Source organism: Coturnix japonica, chromosome 6, assembly GCF_001577835.2.
Source record: "Coturnix japonica isolate 7356 chromosome 6, Coturnix japonica 2.1, whole genome shotgun sequence".
In the NCBI taxonomy this organism is placed as follows: Eukaryota; Metazoa; Chordata; class Aves; order Galliformes; family Phasianidae; genus Coturnix; species Coturnix japonica.
Genome location: NC_029521.1, coordinates 5,811,442 through 5,835,371, shown reverse-complemented (window position 1 = coordinate 5,835,371; position 23,930 = coordinate 5,811,442). Strand labels below are relative to the sequence as shown.

The following is a 23,930-nucleotide window of genomic DNA, read 5'->3' as shown; positions in this document are numbered from 1 at the left end:
CTTGAATAGCTCCTACTCACAGCGTTTTACCCCCTTACATGTGTGTGTATTACATATATAGATTTACCCCCTTACATATGTGTGTATTACATATAGAGTTTTACCCCCTTACATATGTGTGTATTACATATATAGGCATATACACTTTGATTTAATGCTGAGAGCTCCATACATCACTGCTATGATGACATATATGGGGTATGTGGGGTATATCCCACCCGGCTCACTGCATTGTGCCCATGTATCAGCACTACACAGACCCACTACAGGGGGGGAATTTTCCACCATCTTTATCTATTATTATTTCCTTTATCTCACACTGTACCGCCGTGTGACCCGCAGCCCGGCCTGCCGCTCAGTCCCAGCGCTGTGAGTAGCCGAGGCTGGGCCGGAACCTTGTTTCAGGGCGGCGGCTGCCGGCCGGATGGTGCATTGGGCTCCTGCCGCACCGGGCCGCGCCGCCGCCGCCTCCTTCGACCCGCTGCGGCTGCGCGTGGCTCGGCGCTGCCCCGGGGTAAGTGTGTGTGTGCCCGGATCGCGGCCGTGCGGCCGGTACTCGGTGCTCTGGGGGCTGTGTGGGGGCACGGAGGGCGGCGCGGCCTTGACGGCGCGGCCGGGCCCAGCGCGCTGCCCCGGGGCGGCCTCGGGGCGTCCGTCGGTGAACGGGAGCCACGCGTGGCACCGCGCTCGGCCGTGTGTGACAACGGGCCGCCAACATGGGGATGAATGAAGGGGGGAAGGGGGGTGTGGGGCTGAGCTGTGCCCTGGAGGTCAGCTGGGGCGGATGGAGGTGGGGCTGCCCTTGTGGCGAGCTCAGAACCCCGCCGCTGTGTGGGAGGTGGATGAAGGCCGGAGGAGAGCGATTTTTAGGGCTTTTTTTCTGTGTTTTAGGGAGATTTTTGCCTCTCCGTTGCCCTGACTTGGAGGTGTTGTACTTTCTGTCTTCGGGGCTGGCAGTAGTCGGCCCTTCCCTTGGGAGCTGTGTCCCAGGGGGATTAATGCAAGCTGCGGATCTCTCTTGTGCCTGGCATCCGGGTGACTTTCCCTTCAGCTTCCTCGTAGGGCCCAGAGCTCTCCGTGTAAGTATCGTGGTTATCACATCCCCGTGACATAGCATTCTTAGGTCCGCAAGACATAACGTTTCAATCCTAAAGGCAATGTGCACCTGGCGCTGAGGCAGCCTTTCTTTGGAGGTATTATAGGGCCAGAAGGAATGCCGATGTCTTAAGGCTGAAGCTGGGACCCGTTTCTCTTGCCATCAGTCCAGCTAGGCCCCATCTGATGCTTGCCCTTTGTTCTCTGCTTACTGAAAGTAGAAGTGAAACCACGCTGTCACTGCCTGCAGCCCTACGTAGCTCAGCTTCGTTTTACCTTTTTTGAGGTACTTCCTGGTAGCTTTGTGAACTTAGCACTCAACATCAGTGTGGAAATAGGTCTGACAAGGTGTTTCAATACAAAGTAGGTGTTTTCTTAGCTCTAACTTTTTCTCTCTCTCTTTTGTTTGCATTTAGCATTGAGAGGCAGGATGGTCCACGCTGAAACGTTTTCACGCCCCCTAAGCCGGAACGAAGTGGTTGGATTGATCTTTCGCTTAACAATATTTGGCGCTGTAACGTACTTCACCATTAAATGGATGGTTGATGCCATCGACCCTACCAGAAAGCAAAAAGTGGAAGCTCAGAAACAGGTAGGATTAGCCACTGAAATACTTAAAGAGAGCTTGTGGCTGTGGAAGATCTGACTCCAATTCACATATTCAAACAGTAGTTTTGAATTGAGTTTCTTGGTGTTTTATTCCTTAGGCTGAAAAGCTGATGAAACAAATTGGAGTGAAGAATGTCAAGCTTTCTGAGTATGAAATGAGTATTGCTGCACATCTCGTCGACCCACTAAGCATGCATGTAAGAAATTGTTTGCCATTTTATTCCTATTAAAGCACTTCAGACATGGAAGGTGTTCTTTTTTCTTTGGATGACATTATTTGCATGTGTCTCTGGAAATACACAGAAACTGATTCTGGAATTTAAAACTAAGGTGACATCATTAGGAAAAGAACTTTTAATCTTTGGGTTTTTTGTTTTTGGTTTGGTTTGGTTTTTTGTTTAAGGCCCAGCACTACTTAAATCTCTAAGTATGTTTTGTTGCTGGGGACTAAAATCACTTCTAATACTGTTTTTCCACACCAGGTAACTTGGAATGATATTGCAGGCTTAGATGATGTCATTACAGATCTGAAAGACACTGTCATCTTGCCCATCAAGAAGAAATACTTGTTTGAGAACTCCAGGCTCTTACAGCCACCTAAAGGTAAGAGGGATATGTCATGAATTTCAGTAGTGGTATTAAAAAGACAATAACAACAACCAAAACCACATTAGAATTACTTAGGAAGGAGGAGGTGGGCTGATAACTCCAACATATAACAGGACTGATGCCAGGGAAAACTCTCCAGTTTTCCCTCTTCTATTGCCATGAAAGTAAATTCTAGTGAATGTTTCATATTAATTATGCCTGATATGCATATATAATTATGCATGATATGTTTAAAACGTTTGTGGGCTCCTTTTTTGTTTCTAAACCCCTCTGTACTAAGATTTCTTAGTGAACTTGAAGCTATCAACAAGGTCTACCATCATGCTTATAAGAAATAAAGATATTTTTAGTCTTATGTAACATTTACAGTCATGGTAATAAAACACTCATCTTCCAGACTAATGTCTTTCAATTTCACTGTATATGGATATATCTATTTTGTCTGTGTGCTCTTAGTTTTGATCTTGTAATAAGGATATCTTAAGTGTGTTTGATATGATGGAATACACTGTGCAACTTGGCTTCCTCTCAACATTTGGATGGAATACAATCTCGTGTCTGTTGTGCCAAAGCACGTTTCCTGCATTGCAACCAGAGGACATTAACACCCATGACTTTTGCAGGAGTTCTTCTCTACGGCCCTCCTGGCTGTGGTAAAACCATGATCGCCAAAGCTACAGCAAAGGAAGCGGGTTGTCGATTCATTAATCTCCAGCCTTCAACGCTGACTGACAAATGGTACGGAGAGTCTCAGAAACTGGCTGCTGCCGTCTTCTCCCTCGCTATAAAGCTCCAACCATCCATCATTTTTATCGATGAAATAGGTAAAAATCTGTTCACTTTGTGATAGAGGCGTATCATTGAACTGCAGGTTCATGTTGATGGTTATATTGATCTATTGTCAGCTTTTCCCTAAGAAGAATGGTAGTGACGTGAGATTTAGTCATACAAATGGTACTGAAAAGTAATCCTGGCAAAGCAGGAAAAATTGTGTTTCTGTTTGTGTTAGTGCAGGAAATGAAGAGTTTCCTACCTGGTGGAAGTTCTTTAGGCAGCTCCTAAATAAGAGCTCTGCGTAGCCTGCTTCACACCAGTCCTGCAACTTGCTGTTCTCTTGTGCTTTGGGGTTTTCTAATGACTCCATCTCTACATAAGAACGTGACCAATCAGACAGTGTAATTTCAATTGTAAGCTTACGACTTTGCTGAATCCTTTAATACAGATTCCTTCTTGCGAAGCCGTTCGAGCTCTGACCACGAAGCGACAGCTATGATGAAAGCTCAGTTCATGAGTCTTTGGGACGGCCTGGACACCGATTACAACTGCCAGGTAAGCAGAGAGAAAAGCAGTGGGATTCTTCCATTCCTGCTGTGGATCATTTGGGAAGGGGTAACAGGTTGCATGTATTAATTGCCAAAAGAATTTCTCTACCTGTTCATGAATGCCCATGTAATTATGGGAATGAAATGAATTCTATAAAGGAATTTTTTTTCTTCTTCAGAACACTGTTTTGTTTTCAATTTAGTGCTGCTACTTTCAGAAGTGTCCTTAAGTCTCAATAATGCAGCTTTAAAACTCAGGCTCCAAAACTGGGAATTTTGAACTGGTTGGAAACACAGGTTGCCAATAAAATTTTCATCAGGTGAAGCCGAACCTTTGATTTCAGGAAAGGTATTAAAAATGTGAGTATTCACCTCAGTTGCAGGTAGGTTATTTTGTTAGATTAGCTTTAGAGAAGTGTTAGAGTGAAGTTCTTCATCTTTGAGTCAGCATCAAGTTCCCTAAATTCTTTTGTTGTCAAAATAAATCCTGTTAAACGGAGCCATGTTTCCATCCTGTGTTCCTGTGTGCCATCCCCCCTTCCCATAATCTTTATGAAGATATTCTGCTTTCGAGCAGGGGAAAAAGGTTTCCAATGAGCTTTTTTAGCAAGAGTGTTTTCTTTTGGTCCAGTATTTCGGGCTCCTCCCTTTGACGTGCTTGGGAAGTGTTCCTGAAGCAGCGGCTTTGACATGTGGATCATCTCTTTTCTGACAGCGAGCTCATGGGGCTCTTTTGTTCCATACCAATGTTTACTTAGGAGGTTTGGGTTGCTTGTCTGATTCTTGTCAAACAAATTTCCTTTGAACGAGGACTAAATTCGGCTTTTATTACTGTACAAAACATTGCCAGTGTTAGAAGGATATTGTAAAAGCACCGTAATGAGCACTGCTTGTTCCTTTGCTGATTGCAGCTGAAAAGCATCTTCAGCTTTGGCCTGAACCTGCTGTCATCTTGAGTCTGACAGGATCTGAATGCTCAGTACCTGGGAAACAGGGCTACTCTGCTCAAAGCTGCGAGCCCTGGTTGCTGCATTTGTGCTTGGAGGAGCCTGCGTTTGACAAAGCCAGTTGTGTGAAGGCTCCTAGCCCTGGTGCAGAGGGAAAACTACCTTGAGTGTAGTGCTGGGACCTGACAGACCCTCAGGAAGCACAGCAGGGCTGCAGTGATGCCTCTTGTATCAGCACACAGGCAGGCCCACAGAATTTGCATGCACAACCCTGCTTAGACAGAGCTGTGGTTCAGACTGCCTGAGCCCCAGCTGAAAACGAGCCTTTTGGCTTTTTCTGCGTAGCAGTTTGCCACCATATAATGAAGCCTCTAGGTGGCAGGGCGGCTCTGATGCAGGAGGTGCCAGGGCTCGTTGCAGAACAGTGACCCCAGACAAAGGAGCTGGAGTGTGTCAGGAAGCTCTATTGATAGGAAATTTATTTTCCGGACATTTTTCACTGTTGTGACTGAGTATTTACAATGTACATAACTTAAAATAACAAATGAGAATACAAGATTGATGTCAGTGGGAAGTAAATTTGTCCTTAAACTAACAACTGCCATCCAGTCAAACGAGGTAAATACTCTCCTTGTGTGGAACTTGGCTTATACACATCTACTGTTCTTGATAAAGTGTGGAAGAGTCACGTTTTCTTGTTCTGAAATTGCAGTGTGATAATGCTTTTAAAGTCAGGTATCAGGATAAGCTGTTGTGTTGTGTATGCAGGTCATTGTGATGGGAGCCACCAACCGTCCTCAGGACCTTGACTCTGCAATCATGAGAAGGATGCCGACCCGCTTCCATATCAACCAACCTGTAAGTCCTGCCCACTTTTGCCTGGGGACTAGCAACAGGCAGATGCTTTATCAGCCACAAAAAGCACGTATCTTGTTGATTGTTTTCAAAGAGGTAGAGCTGGAGTATTGCAGCTTTGCTGTGTTTCACGTCTCCCATTAGGAATCAGATTTTATCACTGAAATTGAACCAAAATCCCACTTAGTGCAAGACTGATGTGGATATTGTTTATTTTTGTTTTCCAATAACTTTAATCTCTTGTTTAAGGCTCTGAAACAAAGAGAAGCCATCTTGAAGCTAATTCTGAAAAATGAAAATGTAAGTAGACTCCTCTTCATGGTTAATTCACTATAATACTGTTGTTGTGAGCACATGCAGATTGTTGCAAATATTTTGTAATTGGTTTTCTTGAGATAAGGTAGCAATGATCTACCAGAGTATTCCTGATTATAACCTAGGAATCTTTTGTACTCTCAAGTGTGGTGTCAGACTGAAGCAGTAGAGTTCCCTCTTGGTTTAAGTGAGAGCCAGTGAGGAAAATAACAGGCCACCTTGCTTTTGTATGCAGATCCTTTGCCTGGACTTCTGGGCCTGTGAGTTCAAGCACCTTGCTCTTATGGCATTGAAGGGAATCCTCAAACAGCCTCTGAATGTGGCCTTGAAAGAGCATAATGTAGACCAAGCACCTGGAAGGGAAGTTCTTCTTTACAGGGCTATTCATAAGGAATCCTTTTCCCAGTCATTATACATACCTGGGATTCTCCTGAAACCAAATGCAAAATGTTGCACTTTGCTTTGTTGAACCTCATTAGTTTCACAAGGTCCCACCTTTCGAGTTGATCAAAGTCCTTCTGGATGGCTTCCCTTCCTGCTGCCGTATCCACACCACAACTCCATGTTATCAGCAAACTTGCTGAGGGTGCACTCAATCCCATTATCTATGTCACTGATAACGATGTTAAAGAACACCAGTCCCAAGACAGACTCCTGGGGATCACTCCTTGTTACCAGCCTCCATCTGGATATAGAACCATTGATTACAAAGTAATGTCTGCAGGGTTTCCATGCTCTTTTCTCTTGTTCCTGGACAGGTGGACAGGCACGTAGATCTCCTCCAAGTCGCCAAAGAGACTGATGGATTCTCAGGAAGTGATCTGAAAGAAATGTGCCGGGACGCGGCTCTCCTCTGTGTCAGGGAATACGTTAATTCTGCCTGCGAAGAAGAGAAGTACGTGCCTTTATTCTGTTACAATAGCTAAGCAGCACTTGGGAAGGCTTTTGGTGCTACATATGCTCTTGTACACGTGGAGCTGTGCTCTGTGATGTTCCTCTGACTATCTCCCATGCTTGCAGTTAGACCAATTGCACAGACAGGGACACAATCTAAGGGTAATGCTGGGTCAGAGTCAGAGCTGCTGCTCTCAGAGATTACTTCTCTTTGTTTGACTCGGTGCCACACATCACCCCAATGACTCTCTTTGATTTTCTCTCTTTATCCTGAAGCCACGATGAAGATGAAATCCGGCCCGTGCAACAGCAGGATCTCCACAGGGCAATTGAGAAGATGAGGAAATCAAAGAAGGCCACGCTTCACGATGACCTGATGCACGTCATTATAGATTAAGGCTAAGGGGCGCGCTTGCTGTTTCTGATGTGATGTGATTTGTATTCTGTAATCAGTTAACGAAAGCAACATAAGGGGCTGGGAGTGGGGATACTCCTTGGAAAGGGGGAGTTCTGTTTCTGGCATTGTTTTTATACAGCAAATGCTAAGTTATTGGAATTCTTGTTATGCACAACTAGAGATGTAACAATAGATCACGAAGTGGAACAATTACAGCTCAGACCAAGAGCAACTGCTTGTGTCTCGTCCCTTCTGGATGCACTGTGTAGCCTTAAAGCAGGTTCTCGTGTGGTGTGAGGGCAGCGGCCGACTGCTGCTGGGCTGTGTGTATGTATTACATGTATATAGCCACACTTCTTTTTTTATACGTAGACATAATATGTAGATAACTTGAGTATGGAAAATCTTTTCTACTTCTTGACTGAAGCCAAATCAGAAGATGTATAGATCCATTGATACTCAGCTCACGCTCACTTCTTCCTTCAAGCAGCAGGTAGAAATTCTGCTTGTAGAATAACTTTGAGGGCAAATTGGAAATGTTACTGGTGTGTTTTTTTTCACATCATCACTTGAAACCTGGTGCCATTGAGTAAAGTTAGAAACTACTGTACAAAATGTTGGAATACTTTTTTCTTTTGTATGAATTATGCTTTTGGAGGCATTTTAATGCTGTTCTTATTGTTATTTTTCCCCATCAATGTGATTTAATTAAGAGTCTGCTTAATTGCTCTTTAATTGCTCTTTCCTTAAGCCCCACCGTGTAGAGGTCCTTCTGATGAGTTACATGTCACCATGGCGGCCCACTGCTATTTCATGTCTGGAAGAGGCGCTGCTGCACTGAACCACTGTGCCATGGTGAGGGGAGCTGCTCTGTGCTGCTTTGCTCTGCCACCTGCTCCGCCATGCGAAACCGAAGACAACGAGGAGGCAGTTTCAGGTTTATAAATATTCTTTGGCCATGTTCTGCTGTACGTGTTGGTAACGGTTCGGTCAATTCATGTAACGCTACGTAGTGATAAAGGCAAAGGGTTGAAACGGAAAGTGACAAAGCGTTTTGGTGAAGTTATTGTTGGGAGGTTCTCACTTGTTGAATTCTCTCTTAATAATTGTGCATCATCACAATGGTCCGACCCAAGGGCAGCTACATTACTTCCTTCTTCGGAGTGTGCCTTTACAAGGTGCCTGTAATGCATCCTGTGGATTTACAAGATGGAGGGGTGTGGCATGTGGGGTGACCTGCCCCAAGGGATAGTTGTTCCTGCAGCTCAACCATTCTCGCTTCTCCAAGGACTCCTCCAGGCCTCATCCACCTACATAAGCCAACAATCACAATGCAGGCATTGCTTTACACATATAAATATTTATTTGTACTAAAAGTGAGTGTCTCAGAGTATCAAGGTCAGAATATATTAGATCAGGAGATGCATCCGCTGAGGTACAAATTCTAGTCTCATGTCTTTAATAAATACACTAAAAAAAACCCTAGTCCACATGATTTTAATCAGAGGTAATTGGCATATGATGCTATTTTAAAAAGAACAATACAACAATCGCCTTTTGCTGTGACCGTCTGGATTAAACACATTGTCTTGCATTGCTTGATTCTTTTGGGATGAGAGACAACAGCTTTAACTGCTGCGTCAAAATGGCCAACGTTGCAATTAAACATTGGCATCTTGCTTTTATCTACCAGGTCCCTGCCAGAGGGCCTGTGTGAGTGTGGAAGGCACTGGTGCTTGTGTGCTGTTCATAAAAAGGCACTAGAAAGTCTCACTGTTAGCAAACGTTGTCTAAGGCACGACCTCAAGAGCAGCAAATGGATCCGAGCACTGAGGGCCAGCAGCAACCACTCCTTGCTCCCTTCTCTTGGGGCAGCACTGGGCAAGGAGTAAAGGCAGGACACTTCATTGCTTCTGCTCCATGCAGGTGCACAGATCAGCCCCAGTGTCTCCAGCAGCACCAAACGAGCCAGCTGGCCCCATCCAACACTGCAGCAGGCATCCTGGAGCTGCACCAGCCTGGAAGCAAAGGGCCGGCTGCCCTCCTCCTCCAGCTCTGAGGGGAGGAGGACTCAGTCAGTTCAAAGTATTTCTGATTATTAAAAACTACTCTGATCCGGGCAGGAAAGTCCCACAAGTCAGAATAGTGAAAATGCCATGTAGCTGATCTCTATCATAGGGAATCAATCAATCATCGCTCACTCTTAATACAAGTATTCCTAGGAGGAGAAGCAGAGTTAATTCTTTTTTTCCAGAGACTGGTAGTACTCAGTCAGCACTTTCCAAGCCTTGGGGGCCATGAAGCCATCGGGTGGGTTTTCCCCTTCGCGAGCGAGCTTCCTCATGCGCGTTCCTGAGATGAAGTCAAAGTCATCGTGTCTACAGCAAAACAGAGAATAGGTGAGGTCAGCCAAGCAGCCCGAGCTGTCCCAAAGCAGCTGCAAGCTCCTAGTGCCACCTCTCCACCAGCAACATCCTGTGCTGAGGTTCCTATCAGCAGCAGCACTGTCTCCTGAGGGAGATGCATTCTCCAAACGAGCTGTGGTGAAATGCCTCCCCACAGCTGTGTAGGCTAAAGAAAAGAAGACCGCGGTGCTCACATTACCTTTTTGGATCATAAAAATCCATAGCTCGCTTCACTTTGTTGTAAGCCGCTACACGGAACGGGATGATCTCCACTGACGTCAGGCCCGGCGCCATGCTGAGCACCTTCCCTCCCTGCGTGGGCTCATACAGGTCCTTCTTGGTCTCAGGGTGAGGCATGCCCGCAGGATCACGCCCCACGATGTAGAAATTGGCGCCTGCGATCATGCGAGCCCGGCAGTGCCACTGCACCTGGGAAGGAGAGGCAGGGAGCGCTGAGCACAACAGCAGGGAGCTCCTGCCCAGCCAGACCTTGCGTGCAGCAGCATCCAACAGCTCCCTTACCTCCGTGGGACCGGCGTAGAGCATGGGAGAAGGGAAGATGGCAACAATCGTGGATTTGGGGTCCAGGACGTGCTCCTCGAGCACCGCCGCGTGCTGCTTCATCCGCCACTCCAGCGGGACGTCGTCATCCTTGGTCCACCCGCCCAGGGGGTGCAGGAGCAGCACGGGGTTTTTGTAGCCCCTCTGCAGGAGCTGGCGCCGTGTGTCCTGCATGAGCAGGGCATGCCCATTGTGCACGGGGTTGCGCAGCTGGAATGCAAAAACAGCATCTGAAACAGGAAAGTGAGAGGGTCACAGGCCTGCGCTCAGCTTCACTCTGCTCTGCCTCTTTTAAATGCTCTGTACGTTTTGACACAGTCAGGAGACAGGCGCAGATCCGCTGTCCTATCTTCACATGAAACAGACCTTAAATAGGCAAGTTCTCGATTGCTCTGTCACATTTATTTTCATTGCACATCCTTCCTTTGGGGCTCATTTTAGTCCGATCAGCAATTCTGCCTCGTTTCTGTTTGGCACTGGACACAAATCCAAATCCTTGAGGAGTTTCCTGGCTCCTTAAGTGAACTGTCACCTCCGCAACCTCACAATGTCACCTTCACAAAGGCAATACCCTCTTCCCCTCTGAACACAGCAATGAAACAAGTGTGTAGGGGGCTGGGATCTGCTGCTGGGATGCTGTGATACTGCTGCACAGTGTGGCAGGAGAGGGTACAAGTAGTTAACATCATATTTAGCACATGAAACCTAATTAGCCCTAATGCACTGATCCTGCAGGAACACTACAAAGGCTGTGTCTGGGGTGGCAGAGATGAGGAAGAGCCTGAGCTGTCAAGTATAACAGAAGATTTATGGCTCGAATTATAATGCCAGAGCTACAGAACAGAGCTCCCAGGTTTGGCTGCTCCACGTACAGCTGCACTCTGCAGAGATGCTCCTTGGCCAGGGCTGTCCACACAGACCCCTCTGGTGCTCAGAAACAGGAATTGACAAGGAAGCAATTGACCTCAGGGTGCACAACACTTCCTACCTCTCAGCCTACGCCCTTAGGCAGCCCCCCCCTGCACTCACCAGCATTCATTTCTCTGAACTTCTGCTTGAGCTGGAGCGGTGTCAAGCGGTACTGGTCCAGGCCATCATTCCAACGGATCTTTTCCAGCACGACGAGGTCTCCCCCCACCAGCCAGTCTCCACTCTCCATCACCATCTGTGAATGACATGAATGTAATGCTTGAGCATTCAGTCCTCCTGCATGCTCGAGAAGTGATGACCCTCCAAGAGGAGCTAGGCCTGAAGGGCTAACAACATGGAAACCCTGTGCACACCTCTGACCCTGCCCAGGTTTCCAGCAGCAGGGATGGGACCGACCCACCTTGACGTGCGGGTGCTTGGCACAGGTGGTGCCCCAGACGCGGGCACAGCGCTCCTCCTTCCTGTGCTCAAAGTACTCAGGGTCCCTGAGGATGGCCACCCTGCGACCCGCGTAGCTGAGCGCCAGTGCCGTGCAGCCCTCCAGCCGCTGCTTGTCCTCCGTTGAGACTGGGAGCACAATAGGGATGCTCAGGTTGACGACACCGTCTGCAAAGAGAAGGGTGGATGCCAGTGTTCTCCAAAGAGCTAAAGCAGCATCCTCTTGGCACTTGGGATGGACTACAGAGGGTTGGTGGGAGAGGCTGGGGTGCACTTGGACCCGCCAGCATTAGCGCACTGAGATCAGTCCCTTTCATGGGTTGCCATTCACAAACAGATCATCAATCACTGATTCACTTGGATCTGACAGAAATCACATTGGATCTGAGACTCTTAATTGGAGGATTTTGACTTTTTTTTGCTTAATCTTTTTTAAATGTTTCCATTTGCTTTAATTCATGACCAGGCATCGTTCATTTGGCAGGCAGCAATTTTCAAGCACCTTGATGAGTAATTGGGTACCCATAACTATTGTTGCATATGAACCAATCAAATCTATGAAGTCAATTGAATAATCTTATTAAATATGTTATTATTTAAATATTGATATACATATTACATCTATTTTATATATAACTAACCAGTGATCAGTCAATAAAGTCAGCTGGATTATGAAACCCGCAAGCTGAGGATCTCCATGCTACACTTCCAAATGCAAGATGCTCATAAAAATCACTCCAGTGGAGGTAAATGATTACAAAAGGAGTGGGATATTTGTGAGGACCGGTCAGTAGGATGCAGGGTAACCAGCTGAATCATAAACAAGACGTGCTTGTGTCCAGACTTCATCATTTCAATAGCAGAAACTCTAATTGTAGTGATTTCCATATAACCTAAGGATGGTTATATACATACCAGCTATAGAGGGATTCTTTCCTGGGAGAACACAAACATAATTAAGATAATTAACACTCACAAGCACCCGTTACAGTCTGCAGAATCAAAGCAACTCAGCGAAAACCTGACTCAGACTCAGGAACTGACCTGCACTGCCTGAATATATTTGCCTCTTCCGGAGACAAAAAGACCCCTGGCTAATTAAAGCTAATTACTAGCTAAATCTGATTTATTTTAGAGTAAGGTAATATCCTTCATAAAGGATATGAAAATAAGAAAAAAAAACAAAGCAAAATCAGATTCTGGCCTCATTTCCAAGGAGCAGCTGCCCCCTGCTCCCGCTTGAAATTCAGCCTCCCCTGATTTGAGGTTCGCATCTTTATTTACCCCAGGAGAACAAAGCACGGTATGAGTCACACACACGTATGTTGTAGACATACATACAGAGTGAACAGGAAGGTGGGCCCATACCGTTCAGCAGCGTGCCGAAATGGATGACCTGCAGGTACTCTGCCTCGCGCATGAAGCCCTTCAGTGGCGTGGCCCAGCCTTCGCTCAGCACTTGTACCCACTGCAGATCCAGCTACAAAACAAACCCAGATGGCTCTGTGTCACCAAGTCATTCTGCTTTTCCTTCTCTTCTGCTGGGAAAGCAGTCTCACTGCATTAAATAAAGGATGTTCCTAAAGGGGAAAATGTGGTGCTGTGTGTTGGTGTGATGACTTAGATCACACGAAATTCTGTACTCAGACAGCAGCGAGGCTCTGGGACAGGTGGTGACTTATGCCTTGTCCATGGAGGTGCTCAAGGCCAGGCTGGAAGGGGCCCTGAGCAGCCTGATCTAGTGGGAGGTGTATCAGCTCATGGCAGCGGTCAGAACTGGATGGGATTTAAGACCCTTTCCAACCCTAACCATTCTACTATTGTATGAACAAGGCACTGAATGAAGCTTCAGCCCTTCAAACAGCAAAAGGACTGAGTTATAGCACAGCGTTCTGATAAGGCCATACCTTTGTGATCTCCACGGATGGCAGCGCGTTTGCTTCAGCTCGGGCAGCATCAAGTTTATCCTGGGGTACAAATAGCTCCAAAACGTCTTTAACTGAAGCGCAGGGCACAATGTTCTGAAAGATAGAGAGAGAGCAATGGTAATGTTGGTTTGTAAATGCACACCAAGAACCCAGAATGTGAAGTCAGATTTCCAAACTGACGTGGTGGTGGTAAAAATGAGTGACCTACTTGTGTTTGCAGGAGCTCCACGACCTGCTGGATGCATTCCGACACTGAGGCAATGTTTGTCTTCAGCACCAGTTCAGGAGATTCGGGCTTCTCATAGTCTGAGTCAATCCCCGTGAATCCTATTGACAATTAAACCCAAACCAAACATATTTAATATAATACTCCATGCCCTAGAGTCCACGCTACACAAACAACCAACGAGCATTCAGTCATACTCAGCACTGTGACACTTGTGACAGTGAGATTAAGGAAACAGGATACCCCTGTGTGCCACAAAGAGCCTTTATGAACCGACCTGGAGATTTTCTATGTGCAGAGCTGCGAAGATTAACTATCCAAAGCTTTGGAAAGCAAAAGGCAAACTAAGAGCTCATTCTTCCATACCTTTGATCTCTCCGGCTCTTGCCTTTTTGTACAGGCCCTTCACATCTCTGCTTTCACAAATATTTAGAGGAGCATCCACAAAGATTTCAAAGAAAGGCAACCCAGCAGCCTCGTGAATTTTCCGTGCATTCTGACGGTCCTGAGAGAAGAAAGGGGGGGGAAATGGTTCGTGCTGCATTGCAATAAGCACCTTCCTATGCCCTGATGTTTCCTGAAGTTTGACAGAGGTAAATCACTTTCTGGTATAGATTTATTCCATTAAAACCTATTTTAATAAGGGCTTTTATTCCCGTTACCCCCTTTGAAGCTACTTTAGAAGACCTCTCCATTAAGAAGGACAGACAAAATTAGGATGTGATTAATTATCCGCTCTGTGTTAAAGAAGCAACTGTTTGTGTTGGCTTGATACTGTCAGACATTTGGTATTCTCAGGAAGCACAAAAATACAATAACCTCTTCAAATAGAATATTGATGGCACTATGACAGGCTATTGATTTTATGCTTCCTCTCCCTACAAGGTGAACAGTAGGAGCCTACACAATGAGATTTCAAATGTCACCGAGCTTTTAACCAATTCTGAATGCAATTAAAGGCAAAATCATTGTCAAACGGCACTCCAGAAAACTACTGATGGTGTTTAGTCTTGTGCACAGAATAGAAAAGAAGACACGGGAGCATCTGGTGGCACATACAGAAGGTCCTCTACACGAACTCATCTTTCCCAGGAGTGTTCATGAGATCAAAGCAGCTCAGCCAAGAACGGAATATGATGCACACAGCTTACCTTTGAGAAAGGAGAAATGAAGCTAGTTATGCAGACAAGCCCGGCGTCAGCAAACAGCCTGGCCACCTCTGCGATGCGGCGGATATTCTCCTCGCGGTCTCCAGCTGAGAAGCCCAGGTTTTTATTCAAGCCATGCCGAACATTATCGCCGTCCAGGGAATAGCAGGGGATGCCATGAGAGACCAAGTACTCTTCCAGAGCAAAGCCAATGGTTGTCTTACCGGCTCCAGAAAGGCCTGTTGGGAAGAGCAAAGTGAGGTCCTGGTTTGAAAGTGAGGCTCAGGAACAGGATGGCTGGGGGGCACCAGCAGCAAGTCATCAGTCCGAAGTGAGGTGGATGCATCCCAACCCAGCTTTGTCCACTCACGCATCTAATCTATACAGTCCATGTAATGTCCTCCCACGTAGTCTCTTAGAAGTCAACGGGCAGGAAGATAGGACACCACTGTATACTTTAAAGAATAATCATCAGTCAAAGAAGTTCGAACTTTTCACATACAGGGTACTTAATTGATACTATAAAGAAGGGAATTGCCTCGGATAGGACGTTTTGGCTTCAGAAATGATGTTGAAACAGATCAGGTGCGGGCCTCCTTTCCAAGATCAAAGAGGAGAACAAAACAGAGATGTTCTTTATTCCAGTGTTCAGCAAACACATGGATGTGGTGAGTCAGAATGGCTTTACAAACCCTTCCACTCACATCTTGCAACATCTTCTGTCAGTCAAAGAGAAAAGCAATACTTAACAAGCAGAGAAACACCTGGACGAGTATCAAAAAAGGGAGTTGTGTAAATGTCAGTGAGGAGAAAATAAATGCTCCCTGGGCCCCAGATCTCGAGTTTGTTTTTCAAAGCAGAAGAGAAAGGCAGCAGATCAGAAGGTGCATGAAATGCTGTGCAAGAAATCACTTTTGGCACGATTCGCTGTCTGCATTTCCTTTTCAGGCAAGACCAACTTGTTCTGCTACTCACTGAAACACAGGAAACCTACATGCCCCCATGAACTTTCCATTGAGCCAGGATGAAAATCTCCGAGTGCTGTTCTGGACAATCTTGGGTGCGTTTTGCTGCCAGGGGCTGGGTGAGTTTAAGCCAAGGGTTCCTCACCTTGGAACACCAAGAGCAATGTGTAGGGCTTTCTACGTGTTCAGTCAAGGGAGCCAGTAAATGGATGCCCCAGAAACAGCTACAAAAGTTATAAAAGCCCTATTGAGGGGCAGCCATCCTCCTCATCTGTCCATGCAGCTCTTGTGTGTGCAGTGATGTGGGTGAAAATACCTGTTAGCCAAACTGTGCAGCCACGGAATCCACCCCTGGTACCGACAACTTGTCCTCGCTTACTCCTGCTGACGTGATGGGCTTGGTAAACCACATTGGTTGATCCCTAAAGGAAAACAGAGCGAAACAAAATGCTTCTGTTACCCTGCTGCACTCCATGTAACAGAAAATCTCAGCCGGGACAGAAAAGACAAGTATATTCATTGAAAATCAGTATAAGCCATTGCAGCAAGTGCTGAGAACTTTGCTGTACAGGAAAATGCTACGACCAACATGGTAAAATGGGTAGAAAACTGACCTAACAGTGAGAATAATATTTGCCTTTGGTGTCAGTTATGGGAAAGGAAAAGTCCCAGCAGGACTCCAAACACAGAACTATTTTCTCCCCTAGCCATATTCTGCTTGATGCAGGTTCATCCCCCTCAAGTCTTTGGTGCAGGGCTGGGCTTTCCCACAGTTTGTGTCACGCTATGTAAATATTTCTCCATCTGAAGTCACAGCGGGGAAGGGATCAGATTTTATGTGTCAGAGAAGGGTTTTTTGACAAGATTTAAAAAGAAAAAGAACGAAAAGAAAAAGACATGGGAGACAAAGTTCTACTTTAAACGTATTTGCAGAATAGCCTGTTTTTCCTCTGCTTTCTGAGTCATTAACATTTTAGCCCGATTTAGCAAAGGCAGAAGGACTCACTGGAGAGCTGGTGTTTTGCAGGCAACGGAGGTTTTCAGCACAGAGAAATGAAAGCCCCACACTCAAAATATCCTTTCTACACCCCTTTGCTGCCTGTGTAAGCAGGAACCCCGGCAGCACGCTGATGTCCTTGCAATGTGGTTCTGCAAGGCATCAATCCAGCCAGCACGACAGGGACTACGATAACGTCTGTGCTAACGCGTTCCTACCTGGCTGACATCATGAGGTTATTATCTTTAAAGCAGACGCTGCTGCAAATCTGCACCGTGCCCATCTTGGAGCAGGTTTTTTTGTTCACAGTGGCATCTTCTGGAGCTTGGGAAAGTGACCCAGCAGCAATTCCAGATGTGGGTGGCATTCCTGCTGACAGCAGGGGTTGGAAATGGGTGGGTTTCAAGGTCCCTTCCAGCCCAAGCCAGTGTGTGATTCTAACCCCAGAACGCTCCTACCTGCTGGAACCAGATCCCTCCTATTTTGCTCCTATGTTATGAACAATTTCACTGCTAAAGAGGCAAGACATCCCCAGTGTTACACTTCTGAAACAGCAGGACTCACACTAACCCCAGTCTTTGCCATCAGCTGCACAGCACACCACCTGAAATCAAACACTCTTAAGCCTACAGGGACAGATCTAAGTTTTAAAAGCCTCTCCTATGTTCTGCCATCTCACTGAAAGGAAAAAATGGTTGTGTCCTATGAGCAGAACTCAATGCATACAAGCTGTGTTTCTGGGTCTCTTACTTAAGTAGAAAATCTCTTCTTCCAGGGCAATTCCCATGGCTGCCCCTGAGGATGGGTGCACTGACAACAAGAGTCCATCACCACCACAGGGGAAAACCCTTCTGTGCGAGAGTCCTTTGCTGCAGAAAAGAAAAGCCACCATATACCAAAGGAGGAAGAACATGAAAAGGAGAGTTTTGCTTGTTGCTGGTTCACCTTCACAATCAGAATCAAAGAAGATGGAGAAACCTCAGAGTTTCTGAAGTCCTGACTTAATTCCTGCAACCTAAAAACTACTGACTTTTCCCAAACATCAGCGTAACTTGCTGAAAAGGGGCTCTGGCAATAAGTGTTTCAAAACTGCCTCTATTCTTTCCCAGGAAAAACCCCCCAGAGAGCCAGCATTACCCTGGAAATTTCTGCTTGCTTCACATGCCAGGACCCCACTGCCACAGCTGGACTTGGAGGATGGAGCACTGGCTTCAGGCAGTCATAAGGATGTTACAAAATAATAAGGTTTAGTTGAGTAACACAGCACTGGGTCACTAAATATCCTGCTGGGGGTGCCAGCATTCACTCACACCAGGCAGGCTGCCAAACTGGGTTCCCATCCTTCTTCATAGAGTTGCAGAGTGGCCTGGATTGTAAAGGACCTCAAAGATTCAACCCCCCTGCCATGAGCAGGGTCACCAACCACCAGAGCAGGCTCTTCAGTGCTCTCACAGACCCAAGCAGACCACGCGTGGCCCTTAGCAAGCTCTGCTTTTGCTGCTTGCTTGTGCTGGCACTGCTGCGACAGCATCTTGTCCCTGCCAGGAACGTAGCACAGAGATGGTCAGAGGCCCAGCAGAGAGCTCCAGCTACCTGAAACAAGCAGGCTTTCAGCTTGCAGGCAGATGTTTGAAATGCCAAACTTTGCTAACACACATAGTTTTCAAGGCAAGCCTAGCCAAAGTGCTCTTAACACATAGGAATTTCTGAGCTCTTAGGAAGAGCCTAATTCTGAATGCTGCTAAAACACTCTTCTTCTGGTACATCTGTGCATTTGAGGTGGACACAATCAGGTTTTATACAATCTTAAACAACACATCTGGCTCAATACAGGCCTGTCACCTCGCAATCATGCTCTGATTTCATGACAATATAATTTCAAAGCAGTGGGCTGGGCATTAAAGCTCTCTCTCTGAAGCCACAGGGTAGGTAACAGTCAGGATTCACACATCAAATAATGATGGTTCCTGCAATTCCCAACCAGCACAGGCTGAGCTCAGCCCATCAGAGTTCAGCCCTGCTGCCACAGACAGCAGCTGTATTCCTGCAGGAAAGGAGTCCCGTGACTTCTGAGAAGCTTCAGTAAGTTCCTAAGCAGTGGGAGCTGCAACATCTGCAGGCACGTCAAGTTTCACCGAGCTTTAAAACACTTATTGCCGTGAAAGAACCAGTCCTCTTGCACCATTCCTCTACAGAATACTGAGACAATGGGCTGAAAAGATAAAAGCTGAGGACCCAAGGCCACTTGCCCCCAGAGCAATGGGGCTGCGGCTGAAAGAGGCCTGAGCATTCCCACCACTTTAGCAGCACCTGCCACCACTCCTGGATGTGCAAAATTACATAAAACACATGAGGATTATGACTTTCTCCACAACAAAGGCTCTGTTCCCAGACATGAGTCTGGGCTGCTTGGGGCTCGGTGTCACCTCCAACACTACCCATCCCCACCTCATTTGGGGCCCAGTCCTCAGTCTGGTGTCACCCAGTCTGCACGTCCTTGACTTCAGAGTGGCATTTTCTGTTTCAAAACCTAACATTTGCAAAGTGCAAATAGTTTGGGACAGTCAGACAGGACTGCAACACAGGACACGGTTCAATGGAACCCGATGCCAGACTGGCCAAGAGTTCATTTGGCTTGAAAAAATCAATAGATAAACTGAAGGAAAGAATCAAGGACTATTAGGCCTATGAAGCACTGCGAGGCTGCAAGGCACCATCTGGTACCTCAGGTCACAGATGGGAGCTTGCATTCACCGGGACACCATTTGCCATGCCACCTACACCACCAACTGCACGATCCAGGCTTCATAACTGTGTTCCCCAGGTTGGAGGTTCTGGGATCAAGGCTTCCTGCCCTGCCTGCCTCCCTTGGCACAGCCCCATGCCGTTCCCTTGGGTGCAATACTGTCCCCCCCATGCCATGTTCACCTCCCTTCAAATCAAGTTTGTCTCTTGGTTGCCTTCCCTCCCAAGCTCTGCTCTCCAAACAGGCCATCATGCTTTGGCACTGGCTCAGCTGATAAGACTCTCAACACCAACAGCTGTAGCTCTGCCAAGCTATAAGCAAACAAATCAGGATGGGAGGCTGCACAAATGGCAGCAAAACTATCCCGATGGGCAAACCCTAATGTCCTGGCATTCTACAGAATCACCAAGGTTGGAAAAGACCTACAAGACCATCCAGTCCACCCATCACCAATGTCCCGTTTCATGATATCCAGAGTTTCTTTGGCCCTCCTTCTTTTTGCCTCCCTCCTCCTGCTAATGATGCACCCTGAGTAAATTTTCACTTCAAACTGACTAAGCTGCCAGGCCATTAAGGAGCTATTTCTCACTTCCCACAGCTGTGATTCAGAGCTAAAGCTGAGATTAATTGTTAGTCACCACACTCACACTAACAGTAAAGTAATAACTAATAATCCGCATCACGTGACAAACATCACTCTGAAAGGGCTTTTAAAGTACCAAAGTGTACGAGCACTGCAATCAAAGTCCAAGTTCAAGGCAGAAGATATCATTAGAGAAGTATTAACACGGGCCCTAAACCCCTTATCTTTTGTGGGCACGTACAGCTGCAAGTTTATCTAAAAGACCAGATTTCAGATAGAAAACGTCTTTTCATTTTTAAAGGCTACTTAAAAATACCCTCCAGGATCAACATCAGCCCAGTACAAAAAATGCAAGTATGCCAATATTCTCTTAAAAATCCCGAGGAAAAACAAAATCCTTGTGACCTAAATCTAACTCGCAGCTGCAGTGCACATGCTTGGATAGCTCGGGGTCTTCAAAACCGTTCCCTGGATGGCCTGAAATCTCTTGCAGGAGCTGCCCAAGATGCACACAGCTGAAAACCTATGTCTGAACGATGGGTTTTGGCACAGGCTGTAACTGGCTGCCAGCTTCTCCATGACTTCACTGGTGCTGCCTGAAGAACAGATGAGGCAGGATGCTATTGAGCCAGGGCTCAGGCAGCAGGAGAACAAATAAGCCACTTGTCCCTATGGGAAGGAAAATGACGAACCCTGTGGGGCCGTTCAGGCAGGGACCACTCGCCCTGCAGAAAAGCAGCTCCTGGGGCTGGACCACACTGATCACTTTGTTCCCCATCCCCTGGGTGATTCAACAACCTCCCGTGGAAAGAAAGAGCCATTCAGATTTGGGAGCCTGCAACTTTTTCTGGCCTTTCTTGAATGAAATTCCCCCAAACGAACAGTGCTGCTTTCATAGGACAGAGAGTGCTTCACAGCTAGTGGCTGCTATGCTGGCAGCCCTGCAAAACAGCACCAGTTAGTGAAACAGCAGGGCGAGAAAACAGACCAAGAAGAGAACATTTAACAGCAAAGGATTTAGAAACAGAGAGAGAGCTGTAAGAAGCAACAAAAGTTGAAACAACAACATACTGTGATGGTCTCATGGCATCTCCTTGAACTTCAAAGACAAGAGAAATCAAATAAGTGACATAAAACACTGCAAAGTGTATCAGGCAACCTGAGCATGCAACAAGCAAATGGTCATTGTTCACTATCATAGTGCAACGAGCGTGTTTCAGAAAGCACATCACAGCTGTCAGCCCAGTCCTGATGGGTGCACATCAGCATCTGCTCAACGAGCTCCGCACAGCTGCTCTCAATATAAACACCCTTAGAAGAATATGAAGATCCCTCAGTCCATTTCTTTATATTTAAGGCAGGATTAAAAAAAAAAAAAAAAGCAGACAAAAAAGATTTTTACAACCTCTTTTTGCTTATTTCACATTGGTTCCCAACCAGAACGATAAAGCTGTACAAACATTACTGCACGGCTTGTGATACCGCAAGTCCAGCTGAACTCTGCCCTGTGGCTGCACTGAAATCAGTTCTTAGGGACAAAAAATGACCCTTTCTTCATATTTCCTCATTGCTGTCATCTAATCTTGCAGCACTTACCCCAAAGAAGGAGGTTTCGCTATTGGCTTTCATTCTGCCCATAGCATCTGTAAGGATATCCAAGGAGAAACCTGGGCGCCTGCTCTATGCCCAGCACTGCTTTGGTGATGCTCCCAGCTGTGTTCAGCCAAGTCTCCTGCACTCTTACCAAACACCTCGGATCCACAAGGAATTTTGAGCTGTGCTTTCCACACACTGGTGTTTTGTTGAAGGAGTGAGATGTGCAGCCGGTTGCCCTGGCAAGCAGATGGTCCCTAAGGACACAGTGGGCTGGGCCTGCCTCCTGGGTTACACTGCATTGCCTGTGTCCTTCTGCTTGCTGTAAGAACACTGCTCTGCGCAGAGGGGAACCAAGCAGAGGAAATACCTGCAGTGCCGCAGGTGTAGGGAGAACAAGCTGCTCTTTCGTCGGGACTCAAAGAGCTACTGAGCCATGAATGCTGCACTGTGTAATAAATAAGGGCTGTTCCACAGCTCCACGTTACTCACTGCAATTACTTGAAGGCACGTTTACTCCTGAGAGTAAGATTTCACCATATGGGCACACAGGAGGCTTATATAAGGAGTGTTAAGGTCGCCATTAAAGATTGTTCTTTCTCTCCTAAAGTCACCTGCGAGAGGGGTCGGGAATAAGCACTGCCCCCTGGCAATGAGGTCTTTCTTTCTTTGCATCTTAGTGTAAGCTCACATTAACAAATGGCTGCTAGGTGAATATAACCTCTAAGTCCATGCACCGTGCAGGGTGAATACATGTTATAAGCAGCAGGCTTATGGGCACTCAGTGTAGGAAACGGGGAGTGCAGTTGTGTCGTGTCAGCTCACCTTGTAGCTGCACCACTGTGCATTTCTAGGCAGTGTCACCTACCAAACCCATTTCTGATGTAGTGCAGTGAATTAAACTGCAAGAATCCATTCTCACCCCGGAGCGTACCTGAAAAGCCTCAGCTCCTGCAGGAGGAAGATGAACGCATCACCCACACCATCAAGAAGTGGTAGCAACGGGGATTTTAACAGGAAAGGAGGACGGAAAGAAGCAGGCTAAGGAAGGAGAAAAAGAAGGACTGTGCTGACAGGGGCTCAGCCAGCCAGGTGACACGGCGCTCGCTCCAACCCCGAGCCGTGCCCGCAGCCGCTCGCTTCTCCCTTTGGCAGCGGAACCTCCGGACCCGCGGTGTGAGCCCACCGACACCACCCCGTCCGCCCGCATCGCTGACAGGGACCCATGGCAAAGCCCCGGGATGGGCGAGCCCCGTTCTGCAGGCTGGGTGCGCAGCGTTCCGCCCACAGCTGTCAGGCGGCAGCCCAGCATCCCTCTGACAGCAGGGTACAAAGACCGGCCCGGCTGATGAAGATCGTTCTCCTGCCCGGGGCGGGGGGAGCGGAGGGGCGGCTCGGAGCGCGCTGCAGCCGGCCACGAGAACGCCGCGATGCCCGGGGCTACGGCCCGTAAACCGACCCCTCTCCCAGTCCCCACAACCGAAAGCCGAGCGGGGCCGTCGTCTCAGCGGCTCCGGGAGCCCCGAGGGAGCGGCCCCGCGGCGGAGCGCGGCCCTACCGTCTGCTGGCTGCCGAACATGGTGCCGGGCGGGCAGCAAGGGGCAGGGCAGGGCCCGGCGGGCAGCGGCGGGATATAAGGGCTCCAGCGACACGTAGCTCGGCCCCGGGCCGGCCCCTCTCGACCTGAGCCCTCCTCCGTCTCCTCCTCCCGCTGCAGCCACCGACGTGGCGGGGGACGGAGGAGGAGCGGTCCCGGGCCGTGCCCGGCGAGGAGCGGGCGGCACAAGGGAACGCCTCAGCCCGGCACTGCGCTGCGAGGTGCGTTCAGGGAGGGGGACAGCAAAGGGAAGGACTGGGACTGCACACAGACCAGCAGCTACAGGATCACTCTGAAGGATAACGGGACCGCCAAAAGTCTCTGCATTGATCCCTCAGTGCTGGCCCAGTTCACTCTGGAAATGCTAAGAAGGCAGTGGACTCCTGTGCAAAACCCATCGGGTGAATACCACGCCTGTTCAGAAAATCCACGACTAACCCATGGAACTTTCCACTGTTATAAAAAGCTCAGAGCCCAGGACTTTGCCAAACCAGAGGACAGGCACTGACCCAGCGGAGGGAAACCACACAGCACCATTGGGATGACCTGAAAGCCAGTGGTACAAGAAGAAACGCTCACAGTGGATATATAATTCTGCATGTGATGGCTCGGATTCTTCCACATACCCTGGGGATGCACAACCCTCAGATGGAGGAGTGGGGCCCAGTGTGAGGACAGAGGAGCAGGGATGACTTGGGGGTGAAGGAATGAAGCTGGAAAGATGAAAGGAAGCAAGGAACACCTGCTCAACCAACTCCTGAAGCCACACA

General features: G+C 47.6%; 2 protein-coding genes across 5 annotated transcripts; one reads left to right on the top strand and one right to left on the bottom strand.

Moving 5' to 3' along the window:
• Positions 1 to 380: 380 nt before the first annotated feature.
• ATAD1 (ATPase family AAA domain containing 1) lies at positions 381 to 8,087 on the top strand. 2 transcript variants are annotated; one of them, XM_015866166.2, is made up of 11 exons: positions 381 to 514; positions 892 to 1,079; positions 1,512 to 1,687; positions 1,803 to 1,901; positions 2,187 to 2,307; positions 2,937 to 3,137; positions 3,536 to 3,642; positions 5,351 to 5,440; positions 5,687 to 5,737; positions 6,511 to 6,647; positions 6,923 to 8,087. In XM_015866166.2, the coding sequence occupies exons 3-11, from the start codon at positions 1,526 to 1,528 to the stop codon at positions 7,041 to 7,043; spliced, it is 1,089 nt and encodes a 362-aa protein (XP_015721652.1). In that variant the 5' UTR covers positions 381 to 514; positions 892 to 1,079; positions 1,512 to 1,525; the 3' UTR covers positions 7,044 to 8,087. The 2 variants fall into 2 exon arrangements, with proteins under 2 accessions (XP_015721652.1, XP_015721653.1); XM_015866167.2 differs by lacking the exon at positions 381 to 514 and adding an exon at positions 535 to 552 and having other exon boundaries at positions 6,923 to 7,275.
• A 296-nt stretch (positions 8,088 to 8,383) lies between these two features.
• PAPSS2 (3'-phosphoadenosine 5'-phosphosulfate synthase 2) lies at positions 8,384 to 23,719 on the bottom strand. 3 transcript variants are annotated; one of them, XM_015866150.2, is made up of 13 exons: positions 23,122 to 23,719; positions 15,961 to 16,066; positions 14,683 to 14,918; positions 13,898 to 14,036; positions 13,514 to 13,632; positions 13,285 to 13,398; positions 12,746 to 12,857; positions 12,293 to 12,313; positions 11,340 to 11,545; positions 11,039 to 11,174; positions 9,971 to 10,239; positions 9,648 to 9,877; positions 8,384 to 9,421 (listed from the first exon to the last, which is right to left on the bottom strand). In XM_015866150.2, exons 1-13 carry the CDS (start codon positions 23,140 to 23,142, stop codon positions 9,280 to 9,282), a joined length of 1,851 nt encoding a protein of 616 aa, XP_015721636.1. In that variant the 5' UTR covers positions 23,143 to 23,719; the 3' UTR covers positions 8,384 to 9,279. The 3 variants fall into 3 exon arrangements, with proteins under 3 accessions (XP_015721636.1, XP_015721635.1, XP_015721637.1); XM_015866149.2 differs by lacking the exon at positions 23,122 to 23,719 and adding an exon at positions 21,567 to 22,458; XM_015866151.2 differs by lacking the exons at positions 12,293 to 12,313; positions 23,122 to 23,719 and adding an exon at positions 21,567 to 22,457.
• Between the last annotated feature and the right edge of the window lie 211 nt (positions 23,720 to 23,930).

Excerpts from the sequence above, each read along its gene's own strand:
- ATAD1 (XM_015866166.2), top strand. The coding sequence starts at position 1,526 with ATGGTCCACGCTGAAACGTTTTCACGCCCCCTAAGCCGGAACGAAGTG. Across the intron at positions 3,138-3,535 it reads CATTTTTATCGATGAAATAG|ATTCCTTCTTGCGAAGCCGT; the intron begins GTAAAAATCTGT and ends CCTTTAATACAG. Across the intron at positions 3,643-5,350 it reads ACACCGATTACAACTGCCAG|GTCATTGTGATGGGAGCCAC; the intron begins GTAAGCAGAGAG and ends TTGTGTATGCAG.
- PAPSS2 (XM_015866149.2), bottom strand. The coding sequence starts at position 21,608 with ATGGGCAGAATGAAAGCCAATAGCGAAACCTCCTTCTTTGGG. Across the intron at positions 14,037-14,682 it reads TCATTTCTCCTTTCTCAAAG|GACCGTCAGAATGCACGGAA; the intron begins GTAAGCTGTGTG and ends TTCTTCTCTCAG. Across the intron at positions 13,633-13,897 it reads AAGAGCCGGAGAGATCAAAG|GATTCACGGGGATTGACTCA; the intron begins GTATGGAAGAAT and ends AATTGTCAATAG.